Consider the following 22,926-nt stretch of genomic DNA (forward strand, 5'->3'; position numbering starts at 1 on the left):
CTCTATGACTCAGAATAGGGTGGGTCTTTCTCTCTTTCTAGGGCTGGGAGGGAAGAATCTCAGGTCCCTTTTGTAAGTTAGGTAAAGGGAGAACCTGGCCCATAGTAGTCAATGGGTCCCAAGGGGGAAAGGCACAGAAATGGAGACTGGAGGAGTCTTTCAGAGAAATGGGGCCACTAGGAGAACCTAGTTTGCTCTCTGACTTTATTTACAGGGATTGGATACTAAGGATTTGTGCTCTGTAAGGTTATAGCATTTGACCATGAATAAATATCCGACATGATTTGGCTGAGTTCTCAATCACAGTAACTGAGTTACTTGAGAAAGAAGGGATACTTAGAGAGAAGTTAAAGTCTTGTCTTTGGAGCTTCTTAAATTTCAAGATTTCTTCTCATGTACCTAGGTTTCTTTCCCCTTCCCTCATCAAGCCAGATCTCTCACATACAACTAATTCAAAGTTAACTCTTCAGCCATATGCACTATTTTTCTCCTACTCCACTCATCTATGGTGTCTGGATGTATCTCAGGAGTCTTTTCCTTCACTTAGTTTCTCACAAGGTTGTGTAATATTTTAAATTGTGAGGCTATTTGGAGTTTGATAACTTTATTAAGTGACAGTACTAGTAGTAGTAGTAAAGAGAGGGAAAAGTAGGAGAAAGGTAAAGAGATACTTAGTATTATTAACTTTATATGGTTGGACTGAATATTTAATTGGTAGTCACCAGGGATTTAATTACTAAATCCCAAAATGAATTACTAAAGTAAAATGGAATTTATGGTAGTTTATTTTACATTAGAGGGAAGAAATTAAGGAAAAGAGAGAGACAGCAACACAGAGAGAGACAGAGAGAGAGAAATAGAGAGAGAGAGAGAGAGAGAGAGAGAGAGAGAGAGAGAGAGAGAGAGAGAGAAACAGAGACAGAGACAGAGACAGAGACAGAGAAAAAGAGAGAGACAGAAAGAAAGCTCCTGTTTCCTCTGAACCAATTAGAAATTCTAAGGCACAAGTCAGGGGAAAGGAGTATCAAGACAATGGGCCTTTCTTGGAGGTTCACACCTCCAGAAAGGGCAAGGAAGGAAGTCAGCCATTTACACTCACCACAGTGACTGTCTAAATGGAAAACAGTCTGAGGTCTCCTGTACGAGCTCCTCCAAGGGTCCAGTTCTACAACCAAGTATCTTGACTCTAAGTCCGAGTATCTGTCTTCCAGTCTCTCCTCAAGTATCTGTCTTCGCTCCACCTCATAATAACTATCTTCAATCTAAGTCCAAGTAACTGTCTTCCAGTCCAACTCTGAATGACTGATTATCCTGTGTGTCTCTATTTCCACTATTTAAATACCTTTTTCTCTTGTGTCACCTCCCCTAACACTCCTTTCTAGGACTTCCCACTTTTTGACACATGGGTCAGAGACCTCCCACTCAATGTATAAAATGGGTATTCACACTTTTTGTGGTTAGTTCACACCTTATTGTGGTTAAACCAGGTAGATCTACTTTAAGTACTGGGTTTACATTTTGGGGATTAAAATCTAAAAATAGACAGGGGATTACAATTTAATCTGCACAATAAAGGAAGAGGTAAGTGCCTTCATTGTTACAATAAGAGGATTACAATTTAACCTTCACAGTATGTAAAAGGAATTTCCCTCCCAATTATGTCTCTTTGTTTGATAGCATCAGTCAGTGACCTGGAGATCATTTACCATTGACATGTGCAAGTATAAACAAACTATCAGAGAAAGGAAGTTGAAACCAAGGAGAGGGAAAACTTATTCCATAGGAACTGCCCCCCTGGGCATTGCCAGGCAAACTAAGGAACTATGATTGGTTCCTGAGATGTGATGGGGGGAGAAAGAGTAGGTGGAGAAAACTGCTTATAAGGTTAGACCAAGGAACTACTCCTGCTCGCTTTGTCTGTCTCTCTCTCTTTGTGTGTCTCTGTGTCTCTGTCTCTTTCTCTCCCTGTATCTCCCTCTTTCTTAGTTGTAGGTGGTTAGCTGCAATACAACAAATGGTAAATAGAATATTCAGCTAATCAACTCACGACCTACTTTCCTACATTTCCCTATGTTTCCTAACACTACTTTGATGTAATAAAACTACTCAAGCTACTACCAGCCTCATAATTTAATTTTAATTGTTGCCATGAGGGGACCACAAAAGTTTGACACATACTTTCATTTTGTTCAGTTTCTTCACATTTTACTCTCCCTAAACTATTCTTAAATAAGTGTTAGTAGCTGAGTTAGATTGGCTGAAAAACACCAAGATGCTGACCAGAACCAGTAATCAAGACTGACCAAAGCTACAACCTCACTGCAGAAAACTTTGCGTTGGTGAGAAATAGTTAAGTATAGGGGAAGGGAAGCAAGCATAACTTTTGCTTTTTCCACCAATAAAGCTAGGTTTGGGGATTAAGCTCTAATTAATGATTAAATGACACCTAGGAGATATAGTGGATGCAGACTGGAGTCAGGAAACTCATCTTTCTGAGTTCAAATCTGGTCTCAGACACTCACTAGCTGTGTGATGCTGGGAAAATCGCTTCACCGTATTTGCCCAAGTTTCCTCATCTGTAAAATGAGCTGGACAAGGAAATGGCAAACCCCTCCAGGATCCCTGCTAAGGAAGGGAGTCAGGAAGAGTTGGACTTGACTTAATAATGACTTCATAAAGAATTTCTCCTCACACATAAGGGTTTTGCTTTCCATCACCATTTGCCTCTATTCTAGTTCAGCCCTCTGAGGCCACACAGAACACTTCTAATTCCTCTTCCACATAAGAGTCTAGAAAATTGCTATCAGGCCTCTCCCCAATGCTTTTATTCCTTTTTCTAATATGTAGTTCCCATAATTGATCTTCAGAGACTCCAGACCCCTTCACCAATCTGGCTGAACACTCCCCAGTTCACTGTTGCCCATTGTAAATTGTGTTATCTAGAACCAAATACAATAATCCAAGTGCCATCTTATAGTACAGAAGGACAGCTATATCCTTATTCTTGGAAGTAGATATGCATCACTTAAGACAGCATTAGTTGTTGGGGTAGTTGTGTAGCTCAGTGTATTGAGAGCCAGGCCTAGAGATCAGAGGTTCTGGGATCAAATCTGACCTCAAATAATTCCTCCCTATATGACCCTGGGACACTCACTTAACCTCCATTGCATAGTATTGACCCTAAGTCTGATAGGTAAGGGTTAAATTTATTTTGCATTATGTTTTTTCAACTGCCTGTTACCGTTAAAAATGATAATAAATTTGTTGATCTCTCAATCATACCCAAGGTCTCATTATGCAATCTAACATGGCATTAAAAGTCTATCTCCAATGTCTCCCTTTTAAATTAACCATCCCCCATGAATTCAACTTTTTTAAATGGAATGGGAACCAGTCACTGCCCCATCAAGGCCAATGCTTTTTGGTAATTTGGACGTTTTATATTCAAGGATAGGACCTGATATCAATCCCCAGTAACATTCATCTTACAACATTCCATCTACAGTGCTAGCTTCCTGAGCTACTTCTATATCCTATCAGCTTTTACCATCCCTATCCTCCCAATTTTTTCTTTCTTTCTATTTTCCTTCCAGTTTCAAAATTATGCTTTCTGCTTGCCTGTAGGATTAGTAGAATATTAGTGGTAATCATTTACAAAGCTCTTTACATATATTATTTCATTTTATCCAAGTCACTCATAGGAACATTGAACAGAAAGAGTTCAAGAACAGAAACTTCAGAAGATTTGTCTGAACTGATGCAGAATGAAGTGAGTAGAAGCAAGAGGGTAATTTATACAATAACTACAGTGTTATGAAGGCAAACAGCTTTGAAAAACTTGGGACCTCTGATCAATGCAGTGGCTAACAAGGATTGCAGAAAACCCATGATAATGGGTTACTCACTTTCTACAAAAACCTACAGACTTCCTATGAAATCAGCTGCCACATTTCAGAAATGGGATGGATTCATGGTGTATGTTGCAACAGATATTTTTTGAGATTGGGAATTAGTTTTCCTTGATTGTCTATGTGACATCATAGGTGTATTTTAATCTTGAAACTATTATTGATGTATTAATATTGCAACCTATGTGCTCATGTATGGGATTCATAGGCATAGTACTTCTTGATCATTGTATTTAATAGGTACTCTATTAATTCTGACCACTCTCCAAATCTACATCCCAAAGGTCAGAAGAATTCCTGGGTAGGCTGCCACATTGTCCTAGTTCTCACCTTGCCAGACCATATTCCATACAAGGTCATATGCTGAGTTAATCTACTCCTCTTTGATCTTGTGGTTATCAAGTGAGCCAATGTTAAGTCTTATGCCTTGTCACATGAACATTAGCTACCTCCCATTCCCCATTCTTTGATCCTCCAATAAAAGATTGAGGACATATGTAGGTCACTCTCTGTCTATCACCATCAGAGGGGCACACAAGCTGGATCCCAAGCTCTTTAAGCCTTGTCTCTGAGTCTTTCTTCCTTTATTATATTCCCTCTTTTTCTATATCCCCTTCACCCATTTTTCCTCAGTTTCTAACTCTGCTTCGCAGGTATCCACCTAAGAATATATTAATTTATGGCTTCAGGCAGTTAGAAACCATACTTATCCCAAAGATTTTCTTATTCATTAGTGGTAGAATGTAGATGGGGGACAGGAAATAGATTTTGGTTAATTGGAAAAAATTAAATTAAGAAAAAGCTCTTTTCAACCACAGGTGTCAAATATATAGCCTGCAACATTCCAAGATGCTGCCTGAACCAGGTAAAAAGGTAATTGGGAAATAGTTAACAAAACAAAATAACACACAGATAATTTCATTAATAAATTAAAATTTGTGCTTTAAGCATTCTTATGTACAGATTGAGGCCAATAAAAAATCTCCCCTACTCTAAAGTATATGTTGTTGGTGTCTGACTTTCCCAAGGTCACTTCCCCACTTCACAATTCTATCTCTCCCCACTGCTCTCTATTCAGAACATCCCCAGAGTTATGGAGAGGAAGTTGGGATACTCCTAAGGTTTGTAACAATAAATCTTTATGAAATAAAAGGAAACTAAGGCCAGAGATGATCTCTCTATGGTCCTGCTGTACATTAATGTGATTATGGGAGTGGAGGGTCTGTCATCTGTACATGAGAAATCTGACCAGTGAATTAATTGGGAAGCAGGAATTCTACTGTGGACCAAGTTACTGGATGCTAAAGCCAATAGATGAGAACCAGGTTTCATAACAGACATGCTTCTATGTGACATTTTATGCCACAAAGAGGAAAAATATAGGTGCAATGGTGAATTTCAATGTGTGAAAGGAGACAAAATATACATTCTCCTTTCCATCTCCAGAATTTCCCTGCCAAAGGGGATCAAGGCCAGCCCCATTGCATGAACATAGCTTATACTCCAACCAAGACTGGAAACATTCTGTAGGTCCACAACACCAAGGGAAATGGACTGAAGTAAAGATTATGGGGCAGTCATTGAACCTGCAGTCCTAGAAGTTGAGAGACAAAGAAGGTTGATGTCACTGGGACAGAAGAGAATAATACAATATCAATAACAAGGATGATGACAACAACTCACATTTTTTGTGCTTACCATGTAATGTTAGGATAATTTTATCATTTTGACTTAAAATCTAAATTAATTTTGTCACCAGGGAAAATCCCATATAATAAAATACCAAAGAAATTATGATGATTTTAATTAATATAGAGAGAACGAATTAAGGAGAAAAGAGAGAGAGAGAGAGAGAGAGAGAGAGAGAGAGAGAGAGAGAGAGAGAGAGAGAGAGAGAGAGAGAGAGAGAGGGAGGAAATTTAATTTAATCTGCTCCAGCTCAGGCTGAGCCAGTCAGGAGTTAAAGGCCTTGGCCAAAGTGGCCTCCCTGAGCCCAAGGGAAAGGAAGTCAGTCTTACCCAAGTCACCACAAGACTGTCTCAAGGAAACTGTCTGAGGAAGCTCCTCCAGGCTGAGTTCCACCCCTGAACTGAACCCCAGGCTGCTCATATGGACCTTATCAACCTTGTGGCTCCTCCTCTAAATTTTCACATCTACCAATCACATCAAAGGCTTTCTCCAGGACTTCCCATACTTCTAGTTTTCATCTTCTTTGATTAGATTTTTGAGTTACTTAATATTTCTTTTTTATGTTCACCTTTTGTTAATTACTTGACCTTTTTGTGCTTAATTTAACCTTCATTGGTACTTAAAATCTTTTTGTATTAAGGTCTAAAAATAGACTTAGCTTAACGTTATAGCTTCACTATAAGGTGAGAACTAAGTACCTTCATTGTTCAATCAGGAGATTACAACTTTTTATTCCCCTAAAGTACTGTCTAGGTAGGGTGGAGTCATTTTAAAGTTCACAGTTAAAAGGACATTCTCCACATAGAATCCTATTATAAAAGGAACAATTATTATTCATTATTCCAGATGAAGAAAATGAGGCTGTGAACAGAGAAGACATATTTACTACACAGAGAGTAGACAGAAAAGGAAGGATTCAATACAAGTTTCATGATTCTGAGATCAGGGCTCTTTCTAACACAATGCATTGTTCCATGGGACCAGGGGGTTAAATGTACTTATGTCTATCATACCAGGAAAAGATAAAGCCCAATGGGGTCCAATCCAGATACTCACCATAGATTATAAGAGTCTTGTTTGCAGTGCATGCCAAGCCAGTGAATGAGTTAGATGCAATACAGGTATAGGTTCCAGCACGATTCAGGGATGCAATAAAAGAAAATGTGGCTGAGTTGCTGACTGGTTGTCCATTCTGTAACCAAGTGAATTGTACTGGTGGGTTAGAAATAGCAGAACAGCTCAAGGTAATATTTGCCCCAGTAGGGTACACATCCTGTGTACGGACAATCATGGCGATATCTGGGCCATCTGGAAGAAAGAGAAGGATTCCATATTGAAATTACATTAGAAACAAGGGGCATCTCCTAGTCTGTAACCCATCACCAGGAATCACTGTGTCTCCCTGATGCTCCTTTGATCTGGAAAATTCACAACTGTTCCTCTACTTTTCCAGTTAAGAGCTGAACTTGGAAGATCTTAAGGCTTTCTCCAGTTCATCACCCTGGCTGGCCACCCTCCACCAGAAAGCATGGCAAGGCCAATCTGGGCTCACTAAAGTTAAACGAGGATGGGAACCTCAGAGAGTATTTCTTTAGCTCTCAGAGAAGTGACTGAATTAGCCTGGCCTCTGGGAACACACCACCAGCCTATAAGCAGGCACCATATAGGAAGAACAAATATACTCACAGGCAACATCCAGTGTGAATGGATCACTCCTATTGCTAAACAATGGGTTCTCGATTTCACACACATATGGCCCTTTGTTATCCCTTCTTGTGAGATTGGGGATAGTGAGTATCTTCTTATCCGGGGACAGCTGTATCCTGCTACCAGCTGGGGCAACTCCATTTATGAACCACCGGTAAGCGTGAATTTGACCTGTAGCCTGGCATGTCATTGAGAAGTCCTTGGTCTCCACTGCAGTAATGTTGGAGGTGACAATGGTAGGTTTGGACAGTGGCGCTGTGCAGAGAATAGACAAAAAATGACTGTGTTGGTCCTTTTTCGTACATTATAATCAAATAACTTGTTTTGAAGTGGCCTCTCTAAGTTCTTGGTAAGGCTGGAGGCCAGAGACCAAGAACCTGTGATTTTAATAGCAAAGACCCCCCCCTTTCTCTGGTACAGGTCTTAATTCCAGGCCTTAGGAAAAGTTCATCTTCAGTTCTTTTGGCTGACAAAGACATTCACATGGAGTCCAAGACCCTGGTGTTCAATCTTTCTGGTCTGAGGCAAGCAGGACTGGGGATGGCATAGCCATTAATAGAGCACTTTTATTTGGATTTTAGGCCTCTCTAGCTTGGAAGAACCAATGAGAGTTTATGATTCCTTGGCCTGGACTTCCAGAAGCCAGGGTTCCTTACCTTGACGGCTTGATAAGGATATTGGGAGAGGCTGGCGTGAATGGACTAGGCACAGACCAGAGGGAGATTGTGTTTAGAAAAGGAAACATTACTTTAACTCTAAAGAGGAGAGAAAAGGAAAGGCAGAGAGTGGGAATAGATCACTTAGTAGCAGGGTACAAAAAGAAGAGCCTCAGACTGGGAGTCAGGTGAGACCTGGTTCAAGTCTGGAGATTTCAAACCCACAATAACATCTCTAATGCCTAGGACTGTGATTTGTCCCCAAGAAGCAGTTCATACCCTTTACAGAAGATTCTGAAATTCTCTGCTTTGGTCTCTTCCCTTTCCTTAGGTGTTTCCTGCCCTCCAACATGAGAATGAGAATGTTGAAGGTGATATTCAAGCTCAGATATAGCTTTATGCTGGGAATCTAAGCCAATGGGGACTAATTTTCCCTCAGCCTTCATGGCCCAAGGAGAGCCCTTTCCTTATCTCTAGTTGGCAGGTAGGCCTTGTCACTGACACAGGTGTGTGTGCCAGAACAATCCCTGGGGAACATCCAGGAGGATCACCAGGTTTCCTTCCTGGGTGATCTATGGCCAACTGTCTTAAAATTAATTTCCAAATTGATAGGAATAAGTTAGAAATATTTCAGCTTCCTTGACCTTTATTCTTGTTATTTTGGTAGACCTTGCACTCCATCCCCGGGACTCTGTTGGAAAATTTAAGGTGAAGAAGAATGAGCCATTTTTTATCCAGTAAAGCCAAGTGGGACTGGTCAGGAAGGTGACAAATCTGAGGTCAGATAGCCACCTTTTGAAGTGGGGGGGGAGAATATGAAGAAACAGTGAGCATTCTCCTGGGCAAGAAGGCCATGGACTTTTTGGAAGGTGTTTTGGCAGCATCAGTGGATCCAATGCCTGACATGACATAATGAATATTATTGGACTAAGAGGGAGAAAGACCTGAGTTCAAATTCTGTCTCAAAATGTTACTGGCTGTATGACTTACTAGCAAGTCCCTATCTGTGTCTCAGTCTTCTTATCAGTTAAATGGGTAAAATAATCTCTCCCTCCTAGTGCTGTTGGCTCAAATGAGACCATATATAGAAGTTCTGCATAAATTCTGAGAATAGCCTGAATGAAGGTTCAGAGGAAGAAAAGTACAGAGTACGAGTCTGGGTACCAAAGGCAGACCCAGGCTGTCTGAGCACACAATGCATGGCCAGAAGTATCTGAAAGGTCTGATGCCATTTCATAAGGGATAAGGTTTAATGCCAGACTAAGAACACTCAAGGATAGTCTGTAGGCAATAGAGAGTCATGAGCAGAGAAGAGACATGAGCACACACTTATTTAATTGAAGGATCAAATGAGGGCACTAGAGATACTTAGCCCAAAGAAGAGAAGACTTGAGGGGGAGGGGAGACGTTTCTCCAAGGACTTGTGTTATAATGGGTTTGATGCCCCTGCCAGGGGATGCTCAGTGGTTACATTGATCAGGGAGGGACTATTTCCTAATGTGTCAGTCTCTTTTCTCCTTACAGCAACATTCAGGTACCCTTTTATCTCTTGTCTATCACAGAACAACTCTTTTTTAAAAACCCTTACCTCCTGCATTAGAATCAATACTCTGTATTGTTTCCAAGGCAGAAGGGCCAGGCAATGGGGGTTAAGTAACTAGCTCAAGGTCACACAGCTAAGAAGTGTCTGAGGCAAGATTTGAACCCAAGATTTCCTGTTCTACAGCCAGGCTCTCAATCCACTGAGTTACCCAACTACCCCTGCAGATCAACTCTTCAGAGGAGGTAATGGCTTCTTTTTCAGATGGGGTAGGGATTATGATTGGAATCTTGGTGATTCTGATTGAGAACTCTACTATTTTTTTGTCAGAAAGATAGGAGATAGGATTCTGTGGCCCCTGACTCTCCTCTCTCCTAGTTTGCGTCCCAAAATGTGGGAGAGAAATCAAGATGATTCCTCAATTCCTTGACCTTCTCTAGGGCCCTGGTCTTCCTCCCTGGCCCAAGCTTGCCTTTCAAGCAGTATTTACTGCTGTGGTTTTCATTGTTCTTTTCAGAGTTATTCATTATTCCTCCTTTTTTTTCAACTTCTTTTAGAAGGACAATGGGGGGGGGGATAGGGTAGAAGGACATACAGGGCTAGTAATCATAACTATGAATGAGAATGGCATGCACATAATGCAAACAGATAACTTAGAATGGATTATGAAACAGAATCTAACAAGATGTTGTTTATAAGTATTGCACTTGAAACATATTAACCCTGAGTGAAAATAAGGGGCTACAGCAGAATCTATTACACTGCCTCAGAGGTTAAAAACATCAGGGTAGCAGTCATGATCTCAGACAAAGCAAAAGGCAAAACAGATCTAATGAAAAGAGAGACATTGGAAAAGTATTTTGCTCAAAGTTAGTTTTGATTAAAATTCTCTGCAGAGCATATCTTAATTTTAAAACATAATTATTTCTAAGTAGTAAAATTATAATCATAATAGCAGGTTAGAGAAAGAAAAAGTTCATGCTGCCTGTGGCCAGCTGACTGGTTCTCCTGGCTACCTCCTCTGTGAGCAGGCTGCTCCAAACCAGAGCCAGATCAGGTCAGTCATTAGATCCAAATGAGTGGAATAAATGTGAGTCCCTGGCTGCTCAAATTAAAAACCTGGAGTCCCAAAGGGAGTGTAGAAGAGACAGAATTTTCTTCCTTCTTTCTCATGAGAGAGGGCACCTGCCAGGCTGGGCAAATGTAATGCATGGGCATAAAGATAAACATTATGGAGATTTATAAGGAGGGGACCACACACACACACACACACACACACACACACACACACACACATCATCATCATCATCATTATCTGCCCGACTCCCTTGATCCAGAGGAGGGCAAAGGACACACAGGCTAGGTGTGAAGTCTACCCCAATCAGAAAATAGAAGGATATATAGCATGAGCTCCACACTAGCCCCTACTTGGAAGCAGTGAATTTATGGGGAGGGAACCATGTCCTCAAAATTAATTCTCTTAGCTTCTACAGATATGAAAATTATCTACTGCCTTCCTTGTTTCTTGAGTTGGTTCAGGATGTCCTTACACAGGGAGCACAAGGGGCCTCCAATCTTCCAGATTTGCCAGGCCTGCCTCCTAAATCTATTAAGCAAAGGATCAAGAAGTCCTTGAAACTAAAGCAGACTTGCTTGCACATTCCATTCTTAATCAGGGGTGAAGGCTGGATGCTTTACCTTGAGAGGAACACACTTAATTTTATTTCCCTCACAGCAGAATAGTCTGACTTTCTGCCCTCTGTACCAATTTATGCTCATCATAACATCCCTTTCCCAAGCCTCTTTGATTGCCAGACTCAGACTTCTGTCCTGACAAGGGGCAGATCTACTAGACTCCAGCAGTAACCATGCCATGGTGGGAATGGCTGCACAATGCTTCTACACCATCTCCTAGCAGGGAAGACAAGAGAAGAGAGGACTCCGCCTCAAAGATCAGTCAGAGGTTCAGATATAAGATTTTTTGTAGGAAAATCAAAAGGTTGCTTTTGGATTCCAAAAAAAGAGGTTCAATTTTCACAATCTCATACACACTGAAGAAATATCAATCCTAAATATACATGCACCAAACATTATGGCATTCAAATTGTACTTACTTTGTCAGATTTATTGGATTATTATCATGCAAAATAGTTTCCAATAATTACTTTTATATTTCTTCATTGGTGATTACTTCATTCTAATCATTTGAGATAATAGTAGTTTAGTTTTCTTCTGTCTTTCCTTAAAAAAATTACTAACCAGTGAATTATCTATTTTATTGTTTTTCTCACAAAATAGCTCTTTTTCTTAGTTATTAGTTCAATGATTTTCTTACTTTCAACTTCATTAATCTCTCCTGTGACTTTTAGGATTTCCCATTTGGTATTTAATTGGTTTTAAAATTTTTGTTCTTTTAAAATTCTTTCTAGTTGCATGCCTCATTCATTAATCACACTTTTTCTTTATTTTATTGATGTAAGTATTTAGAGAGGTAAAATTTCCCCTAAGGACTGTTGGAGCTACATCTCAGAAATGTTGGTATATTCTCTCCTATTGTGTTATTCTCTTTTTCTTTAGAATTTTTTTCAAACCTTTATCTTCAACTTTAGAATCAATACTATATATTGGCTACATGGCAGAAGACCAGTAAGTGCTAGGCAATGGGAGTTAAGTGACTTGCCCAGAGTCCCACAGTAAAAAAGTACCTGAATCCTAATTTGATCTTTGGACACCTCCTGTCTTTAGACTTGGATCTTAATCCACTAAATTATCCAACTGTCCCTGGGTCATTCTCTTTAATGAAATAATTGATTTTTTTAACCTACCCATCTTTTAGAATTACATTATTAAGTTTCAGATAATTTTTAAACTTTTTCTGTAGCCATTCATTAAATGTAATTCTTATTATGTATGTATTTAATAGTTCCCTTTTTCTGCATTTGTTTCTGAGGTTTGTATGACCTAATACATTGCCAATTTTTGTGTAGGTGCCATGTGTTATTGAGAGAAAATATATTTATTTCTGTACTTCTTAAGTTTTCTCCAGAGGTCTATCATATCTAACTTTTCTGAAATTCACTTCCTTAACTTCTTTTTTTTTTGTTAGATGTATCCAATTCTGAGATGGAAAATTTGAGGTCCCCACTAGTATAGTTTTCTTTATTCCTGAATTTCATGTAACTTCTCCTTTAGGCATTTGGATGCTATGACATTTGGTACATATAGGTTTGGCATCGATATTGCTTCATTGTCTAAGATACCTTTTATCAATATGTAGTTTCCTTCCTTTATTTTTTTAGTCTTAGTCTCAACACTGCATAGTGGTTCCAAGGCAGAACTGTAAGGGCTAAGCAATGGAGATTAAGTGACACTTCCAGGGTCACACAGCTAAGAAGTCTTAGCCCTTATTTGAACCTTGGACCTCCTGACTCTAAGTCTCACTATCAATCCATAGAGCCACCTAGCTGTCTACTTTTTATCTTTTCAAACTTAAGTCTATTTTTATTTTTGCTTAGCTTGAGGTCATGATTGGCACCCCCACTCCTTTTTATTCACCTGAAAGCAAAATAGATTTTGTGCCAGCCTTTTATCTTTTTTCTGAGTATTTCTCCCTGCTTTAAGTGTGTTGTTTATGAAAAAAAAAACAGATTATTGGATTTTGGTGTTTAATTCCACCCTGCTACTCACTTCTGTTTTATGGATAAGTTCATCCCATTCCATTCACAGTTATGATGACTAATTATGCATTTCTCTCCATCTCATTTCCAATGTTTATCCTTCTCTCTCTCTTTACAGGCTTTCCAAGCCCACCAATGTTTTGCTTCTGACCATCACCTTCCCCAATTCACCCTCTCTCCACTCAAATCCCTCTGCCCCTACCCATTCTTCCTGTCCTTCACCTTCCCTAGAGGACAAGGTAGATTTTCAAAGTCAATTGAGTGTGGATATTATTCCTCTTTGAACCAATTCCAATGAGAGTAAGGTTTGAGCATTTCCCATCCTGCCCCTATCTTCTACTTCATTATCAACTCTTTTATGACTCTACATGAAAACTAATTCATCTTGATCTTTCATTCCCTCTTTTCCCCATGCAGTCCTCTTTCTCATTACTTAATTTTTTTATATCATCCCATTCTATTTGAATTGTGTCATGCTTTCTGTGTATACTTCTTCAAACTGTCCAAATAGTGATGAAATTCTTAAGATTTACTAGCATCATAGTCATATAGGGGGCTCAGAGGGTAGGCTTCAGACACTTGGTAACTGGGTGACCCTGGGTAAGTGACTTAACCCCATATTGCCTAGCCCATACTGCTCTTCTGACTTGGAATTGATAGTTTGTACCAATTCTAAAGAAGAAGGTAAAAAAGGTTTTTTTTAATAGTTGCACAGACTTCCAGGTTAAGATGGCTCCAGAGTAGAAGCAGGGCTCTTCTTCTCTCCACCTGCCGAGACACAGTGCCTCAAAATGAGAAAACCAAAGTCAAACGAGTGAAGGAGTTCCATGGTAGGACACAGCATGGAAGGTAGGCAAAGTTAGAACATTTCCATGGTAAAAGGGAGCAATAATTCCCCCACCAAAGTGCCAGCTCACCAGCCCTCCCCCACTTCACCTACCTTACCAGAGTCCAAGGAAGCATGGAACAAACTTTTAAGTTCTAGGAAACAGCCTGACTGAGATCAACACAGACTTGTCCCTAATAGAAACTAGACCTGGGACACCAGAAACCTGAGGAAACATGGAAATTGGATGCAAAGTTTGAGCAGAGGACATGGCTCACAACAAAATGCCACAGAGAAGCAAAAAAAGCCTCCAGGAAAAAAAAAAAACAACCTCTCCATCACTCAATACAGAGACTTTGCCTACACCCTATACCCTGGTGTCTTCCAGGCAATCTTTAAGTTCTTAGAGGCTACACCTGCCCCTAAGAACAGCTAGATACTGCTAAGGACTGAGAAAACATCCTAAGGCAAAAACCTCTCCAGAGCCCAATACAAAGATTGCCCACATTCCTCACTTAGACTTCTGATCATTAAGGACCAAGACAATGGTCAACAACTCCATAAACACCCCCCAAAAAACCCTAAGAAGAAAATTTTAATCCTTGATAATTGTATGCCAAAAAATCCAGACTAAAGAGGACACAGCAGAAGAATACATACAAGTAAACACACACAAAACTTTGGGAAAGAAATGGAAGTTGGTCACAAGTTCTTGAAGACTTTCAACATGAGATTATGTGAAAAATGGAAGAGATTTGGCACAAAAAAGGGGAGGAGAATAGTTTAAAAAATAACAATTTAAAAGACAGGATCTCCCACTTGGAAATTGTATCCCAGAAATAAGTGAAACAATAAACCAATTGAAGACCAGAAATAACCTGCTAGAAGCTATGACAAGCAGGATAAAAGATCAAACTGAAAAGGAAAATCAAAACATCTTACCTGAAAACCAGGCTTTACAAACTAGAATTGGACAAGTAGAAGCCAATGATCTCACAAGACAATAAGAATAAAGTTAGCAAAATCAAAAGAATGACAGATTAGAAGGCAACATAAAATATCTCATTGAGTGGTTGACCTGGAAAATAGATTTCCAAGAGAAAATTTGAGAAACATAGGCCTATCTGAAAACCTGAAAACAAACAGAAACCTTGACATTACACTACAAGAAATTATCCAAAAAACTGCACTGAGGTTCTTCAGCAATAGGGCAAAATAGGCATCGATAGATTCAATACTACAATACTACACTGCTACACTAAATCCTTAAAAGACAACCCCCAGGAATGTAATTGCCAAATTCAAAAGCTTCCAAGCTAAGAAGAAAATATTACAAGAAACCAGAAAAAGACAACTCAGATATCAAAGAGAACCAATCAGAATTACAAAGGATCTAGCAGCCTCCACACTAAAAGACATCAAGACTTGGAATATGATATTCATAAAGGCAAGAGAATTGGGTCTACAACCACAGATTACCTACCTATCAAAATTGACTATATACTTACAGGGAAAAGTATGGACATTCAATAAAATAGAAGAATTCCAAATATTTGTAATGAAAAGACCAGATCCAAACAGAAAATTTGACATCAAAAATAAAAAAACAAGAGAAACATGAAAAGGCAAATAAGATGGGGGGGGTCTTATTTTTTTGCTTTCCTTTAAGGGCCTCAATAAATACAAATTGTTTATATTCCTGTATGGGGAAATGTTATTTGTAACTCTCAAAAAATTATGTTCACTATCATAATAGTTAGAAGAATTATTCATAGGTAGAGATTGGGGTACTAAGTGGCTTAAAACCATAAAAAATGGAAGTTGATCACAAGTTCTTGAAGACTTTCAACATGAGATTATGTGAAAAATGGAAGAAAGATAGGAAAAGAAGGCTAAAAAGTAATACTCAAATCTTACTCTCAGTGCAATCAATTTCAAGAGGGAAAAGCATTGAGATCCATTGGGGTATCAAATACAATCTTACCCTATAGGGAACTTGAGAAAGGAAAACTAAGTAGGGGAGTGAAGTGGGGGGTTAATAAAAGGAAGGGAAAGAGAGGGAGAAGGGAATTTAATAGATCCCCAAAAACGTGAATAAAAAGGGAGGGGCCAGGACTTCCGCTCAAGATGGTGACTGAGACGCAGCAAAAGTTCAGACCTCTGAAAACCCTTCCTTACTGATCACAAACTGAATGCTCCTAGGGCACACCAAAATTCAAGCTGAACAACAGGACAGACCCGGAGAACCCTCCTTCTGGATTTGGATCAAAAGGTATGCCCCCCAAAAGCCAGAATCCAAAATCACTCGAATCTAAGGGGAATGCAGAAGGAAGGTCCCAGGACCCATCCCCCCCCAACCCAGAGGGCTGAGGCTGCAGCAGCAGCGGGAACCTCAGGGCTGGCAAAAGGGCCTCAGGGCCCTGAAGGTGCATCTTGAAAACAACCTGAGCCAGTCTCAGGGGCACCCAACACAGACAGCAGGGAAACAGAGAGAGACAGGGGGAACCTGTAGCCCCCTGGCTGGGTCCTTCCATCTGAGTCTCACGGAAGTTTCCTGCTTCAGGGCACATACAGTCCAACCCAGCTGAACTTAATGCCATCAGGAGCCCTCAGAGCTTCTGAAAGGACAGAAACCAAAAGGCCAGCAAAGGGGTTGCTCTGAAGGGCGAATGGCTTACCTTGAAAGTAACCTGGGCCAGTTTCAGGGTATCCAACACATAGTGCAGAGGAGGTTTTTTTTTTGCTTTTTTTTTTTTTTTTTTGCTTCTGGGCTCATCCAGCCCAACCCAGCTGAACTTAATCCCATCAGGCGCCCTCAGAGCTCAGGGAGGCTAGGACCCCTCCACCCTTAGATTGCAGGGTCTTCTGAAAGAACAGAAACCACAGGGCCAGCAAATGCACTGAGGTACCTTGTGGACAGTGCTGTGTCAGGCTCAGAGCATGGAAGTAAGAAAACAGAGAAGCAACTGGAGGGAACTGAGAGCAGTAACACCCAAAACTCTGGCAGGCAGGGGAGGGCAGACCTTGGGCTTCCTGTGGAAGACAGAGCAGCTGTGGAGAATGGACAATTTGCCTGGGGCTAAAGCCTCAGACCATCAGACAGATACACTAAGAGCCAGTCCTCCTCACTCAGATAGAGATAGCATACAGTAAAGAAGTACAAAAGCCTCCAAACACCAAGAAAAGCAAGAAGAAGGGGGTGACTTTGGACACATTTTATGTAACAAAAATAAAAAATACAGAGGAATTGAAGAGGAAACACAAGCAAATGCTCTGAAACCTTCCAAAGGAAATGGAAACTCTCCACAAATTCTTGAAGAATTTAAATTGGAAATTGTCAAAAAGATGGAAGCCTTCTGGCAGGAAAAGTGGGAAACAATGCAAAAGGAACTCAACAATCTGAAGCCCAAAAAAGTGCAACCAGAAAAACAGCTTGACCAAACTGAAACGGAAAATCAGGCTTTAAAGGTCAGAATCAGGCAACTGGAAGGCAATGATCTTGCAAAAGAGCAAGAATTAATAAAGCAAAGCCAAAAGACTAAGAAATTAGAAGAGAACATAAAATATCTCATTGACAAGGTGATAGACCTGGAAAATGGAGGAAGGAGAGACAATCTGAGAATAATTGGCCTACCAGAAAAGCCAGAAAAAAATAGTAATCTTGACATCATAATACAAGATATCATCAAAGAAAACTGCCCAGAGATTCTAGGACAAGGGGGCAATACAGACATTGAAAGAGTTCACAGAACACTCTCTACACTAAATCTCCAAAAGAAAACTCCCAGGAATGTAATTGCCAAATTCCAAAGCTTTCAAGCAAAAGAAAAAATCTTACAAGAAGCCAGAAAAAAGACAATTTAGATATAAAGGAATGCCAATAAGGGTCACACAAGACCTTGCAATTTCCACTCAGAATGACCGTAAGGCATGGAACATGATTTTCAGAAAGGCAAGAGAGTTGGGTCTTCAACCAAGAATCAGCTATCCATCAAAACTGACTATATACTTCCAGGGGAATGTATGGGAATTCAACAAAATAGAAGCTTTCCAAGTTTTTGCAAAGAAAAGACCAGAGCTCTGTGGAAAATTCAATATCGAAAAAACAAAGAGCATGGAATACCTGAAAAGGTAAATATGAAGGAAAGGGAAAAGGAGAAAAATGTTATCTTTTTCTTTTATTCATACTCTCTTCTATAAGGACTACATTTATATTAATTTATATATATTAATATGTGGGGAAAATGTAATGTGTAACTCTCAAAAATTATATACATCATTAGAGTAGTAAGAAGAATCACGCATAGGGAATGTTTGGGGCATCAAGATGATATGGAGAAAGGGGGGATGGAAATAAAAAGGGAGGGGGGAATTGTTGATGGTACTAAGATATACTCCAAGAAATAGGGGGAAAACCTAAAGAGAGTAATTTTTCTCACACAAAGATACACATGGGAAGGGGAGGGGAACAAAACTCCTATAAGAAGGAGAGGAACAGAGTTTTTAATTAAACCTTACTCTCAGCAAAATCAACTCTGAGAGGGAAGAGCATCCAGACCCATTGGTATATTGAATTATATCTTATCCAACAGGGTAAGGTAGAAGGGAAAGCCAAGAGGGGGTAGGGGGAGGAAGGAGGACAATATGGGAGGGAAGGAGAGTGGGAATGGGGAAGGAACAAAAAGGGTGGGGCTAGAAAGGGAAACATATCAAGGGAGGGGACGAGGGGGACTGATTTAAAGTAAATCAATGGCTTAAAAGGTTATAGCTAAAGAAGAAAGGTCAGAATTAGGGGAGGATATCAAAATACCAGGGAGTCCACAAATGACAATCATAACTTTGAATGTGAATGGGATCAACTCACCCATAAAATGTAGACGAATAGCAGAATGGATTAGAATCCAAAACCCTACCATATGTTGTCTTCAAGAAACACACATGAGGCGGGTAGATACTCACAAGGTCAGAATTAAAGGATGGAGTAAGAACTTCTGGGCCTCAACTGAGAGAAAGAAGGCAGGAGTTGTAATCATGATATCTGACAAAGCCAAAGCAAAAATAGACCTAATTAAAAGGGATAGGGAAGGTATCTATATTTTGTTAAATGGGACTTTAGATAATGAGGAAATATCACTAATCAACATGTATGCACCAAATAGTATGGCACCCAAATTTCTAATGGAGAAACTAGGAGAATTGAAGGAAGAAATAGACAGTAAAACCATATCAGTGGGAGATTTGAACCAACCACTATCAAATTTAGATAAATCAAATAAAAAAATAAATAAGAAAGAGGTAAAAGAAGTCAATGAAATCTTAGAAAAATTAGAGTTAATAGATATATGGATCAAAATAAATAGGGACAAAAAGGAATACACTTTCTCTCAGCACCACATGGCACATTCACAAAGATTGACTAGGTCACAGAAACATGATATACAAATGCAGAAAAGCAGAAATAATAATAAATAATAAAGAAATAATAAATGCAGCCTTTTCAGATCACAGGGAATAAAAATAATGGTCAGTAAGGGTACATGGAAAGCCAAATCAAAAATTAATTGGAAATTAAATAATATGATGCTCCAAAATCAGTTAGTTAGAGAAGAAATCATAGAAACAATTAATAATTTCATCGAGGAAAATGACAATGGTGAGACATCCTTTCAAACCTCATGGAATGCAGCCAAAGCAGTAATTAGAGGTAAATTCATATTCCTGAGTGCATATATTAACAAACGATGGAGGGCAGAGATCAATGAATTGGAAATGCAAATTAAAAAACTTGAAAGTGAACGAATTAAAAACCCCCAGAAGAAATTGGAGATCCTAAAAATTAAGGGAGAAATTAATAAAATCAAAATAATAAAATTAATAAAATCAAAAGTGATAGAACAATTAATCTAATAAATAAGCCTAGAAGTTGGTACTTTGAAAAAACAAATGAAATAGACAAAGTACTGGTCAATCTAATTAAAAAATGAAAGAAGAAAAGCAAATTAACAGCATCAAAGATGAAAAGGGGGACATCACCTCCAATGAAGAGGAAATTAAGGCAATCATTAAAATTACAATTAAAAAATCATTAAAATTACTTTGCCCAATTATATGGCAATAAATATACCAATCTAGGAGATATGAAAGAATATATACAAAAATATAAACTGCCTGGACTAACAGAAGAAGAAATAAAATTCTTAAATAATCCCATACCAGAAAATGAAATCCAATAGACCATCAAAGAACTCCCTAAGAAAAATCCCCAGGGCTTGATAGATTCAAAAGTGAATTATATCAAACATTCAAAGAACAGTTAATCCCAATACTATACAAACTATTTGACATAATAAGCAAAGAAGGAGTTCTACCAAACTCCTTTTGTGACACAAATATGGTACTGATTCCAAAACCAGGCAGGTCAAAAAAAAAAAGTGAAAGACCAATCTCCCTTATCAATATAGATGCAAAAATCTTAAATAGGATGCTATCAAAAAGACTCCAGCACGTGATCAGAAGGGTCATCCACCATGATCAAGTAGGATTTATACCAGGGATGCACGGCTGTTTCAATATTAGGAAAACCATCCATATAATTGACCATATCAACAGACAAACAAACAAAAATCACATGATTATTTCAATACATGCAGAAAAAGCCTTTGATAAAAAAAAAACACTAGAAAGCATAGGAAGAGAAGGGTTGTTCCTAAAAATAATAAACAGTATATATCTAAAACTATCAGCTAATATCATCTGCAATGGGGATAAACTAGATGCATTCCCAATAAGATCAGGAGTGAAACAAGGATGCCCATTATCACCTCTACTATTTGACATTGTACTAGAAACACTAGAAGTAGCAATTAGAGAAGAAAAAGAAATTGAAGGCATTAAAATAGGCAAGGAGGAGACCAAGTTATTGCTCTTTGTGGATGACATGATGGACTACTTAAAGAATCCTAGAGATGCAAAGAAAAAGCTAATCGAAATAATCAACAACTTTAGCAAATCTGCAATCTGGCTCATCAACACAGAGAGAATGACTAAATATGCTAGCTGGTCTTTTTAAAGCAGTTTTCTCAATGTTACTTCCTGTCACTCTCCCACTTTAAGGAAACGACTAGCAGTCTTTTAATTTTCCTAGCACTGCCCAAGCGCTTGTGTGTGTGTGTGTGTGGGGGGGGTTTGGGGGGAAGGTGCAGTGATCTTTGGAGATGTGATATTACTTTAGTAAGTGACTTGCTTAACTCTCTTCCTTAGTGTCAAGCAGGAGGTACTTTAATTGCTTGATTTGTTTACTTAAAAATAGACAAGGGGAGAGTTAATCCTATCTTCACAAGAGTCTGATGCCTTAGCTATTCTGACCAATACAGTGATCTAAGACAATTCCAAGAGACTTATGATGAAGAAAAATACTCTCTACCTCCAGAGAAAGATCTGATGGCATCTGAATGTTGTACAAAGAATACTTTTTTCCATTTCTTTTTTATTACCATTTTGTTGTTGTTTCAAAGTGACTAACATGGAACTTTGTTTTACATAGTTTCTTATGTACACAGGACATCACATTTATTGCCTTTATTATGGGTGAGTAAGGGGCAGGAGGGTGGGAACACAAAATTTTTGTTAAAAGTAAAAAAATAAAGAATTAGGAGTTTTGGGAGGAGGTTTGAGATTTCCATTCGTTTGAGGTACTGGGAAAGATGGGAAAATAGGTTTTATCCACCTACTATCTTGCAAAAGGTATAGGGTCCTAAGTTTTTGTAGATATTCTTACTGGATGGGTATAGGCATTCCCCAGCAGAACAGAAAAAGACAGGATATAACAAAATCCCTTCTTAGGGAGGTAATTCCTAGGGTTGACCTTCCTAGATCAAATTATCTAAGTGATAATGATCTTGCCTTCATCTCCCAAATTATTCCCATGATAGCTAATGCTTTGGACATAGCCTATTACTTTCATTCCACTTGGCATCCTCAGTACTAAGGAAAGATAAATTCAGAACCAGACCCTGAAAAAGACCTTTGCCCAACTCTTTGAGGAAGAAAATATTGATTTGGTCCATGCACTCTCTCTTTGGCCCTCTGTAATTAAAATATAATCTTGAGCTCATTTTGGGCTGAGTCCCTTTGAAGTCCTTCATGGCAGACCTTTCCTCACCGCTGACTTCCTCTTGGACCCTGAAACATAGACTCTTACAAAGTTCTCTAAATACTTTGGGCCTATTATTAGAGAGGAAAACCTTCCTATGTGCTCACATTTCTTTGTTTTTTTTTTTTCTCAGATTTTTGTTCAGTCTCCTAAACTGGAAACAGTTCCATTATTCTTATATCCGTTATTGTGATTTGTGATCAGAGTTCTTTGATATTACTATTGCAGTTGTTTTTGGGGCTGTGAAATCTGTCATAAGAGACAACAGATTGATTCAATAAATGTTGTGTGGGTGATGACTGCTCCATCAACTGGCATTTCCCCCCATCTCTCTCTCCCTCTCCTTAGGCCATTCTATTCCCTGAATCACAACAATATTGAATATTACACAGGAAGCTTAGAAGGCACAAAGAGTAAATCCATGAAGCAAACTTTACCATTATCCTATTTTGAGAAATTGCCACAGCATCCATCACCCTGAGCAGAGAGCAACCATCAGTCTTGAAGCAAGATCCTTCACCAGTCAAAAGACGACAACTGGCTGAAGGCTCAGATAATGGTTAGTATTTGTAAATTAAGGGACATACACTGGTTTTTATAAATAATGCTATTGCACACTTAATAGAGTAGAGTATGGGGTAAATATGACTTTCACAGCACTGAGAAACTTGCTACATTGGCTTTGTTTTGGTGATCTGGAATGAAACCTGCAACATCTCAGAGGTCTGCTTGCATATACAGTGCAGTGCAGAGAACAAGAAGGACCAGATC

At 39.0% G+C, this 22,926-nt stretch overlaps 1 protein-coding gene and 1 long non-coding RNA gene across 2 annotated transcripts in view; one reads left to right on the forward strand and one right to left on the reverse strand.

Moving 5' to 3' along the window:
- Window positions 1–22,926, reverse strand: part of LOC103092368 (uncharacterized) — a 1,666,349-nt gene that overhangs the window by 980,641 nt on the left and 662,782 nt on the right. Inside the window, exon 62 of the mRNA XM_056825346.1 lies at window positions 7,284–7,559. Within this exon, the coding sequence (XP_056681324.1) occupies window positions 7,284–7,559 (276 nt within the window). The remainder of the gene's footprint in view (window positions 1–7,283; window positions 7,560–22,926) is intronic.
- Window positions 3,167–5,702, forward strand: LOC130458745 (uncharacterized). Its single transcript, XR_008918153.1, has 2 exons — window positions 3,167–3,769; window positions 5,355–5,702. It is a non-coding gene; the product is annotated as an uncharacterized LOC130458745 (long non-coding RNA).

The sequence above is a fragment of the Monodelphis domestica genome, chromosome 4 (assembly GCF_027887165.1).
Source record: "Monodelphis domestica isolate mMonDom1 chromosome 4, mMonDom1.pri, whole genome shotgun sequence".
In the NCBI taxonomy this organism is placed as follows: domain Eukaryota; kingdom Metazoa; phylum Chordata; class Mammalia; order Didelphimorphia; family Didelphidae; genus Monodelphis; species Monodelphis domestica.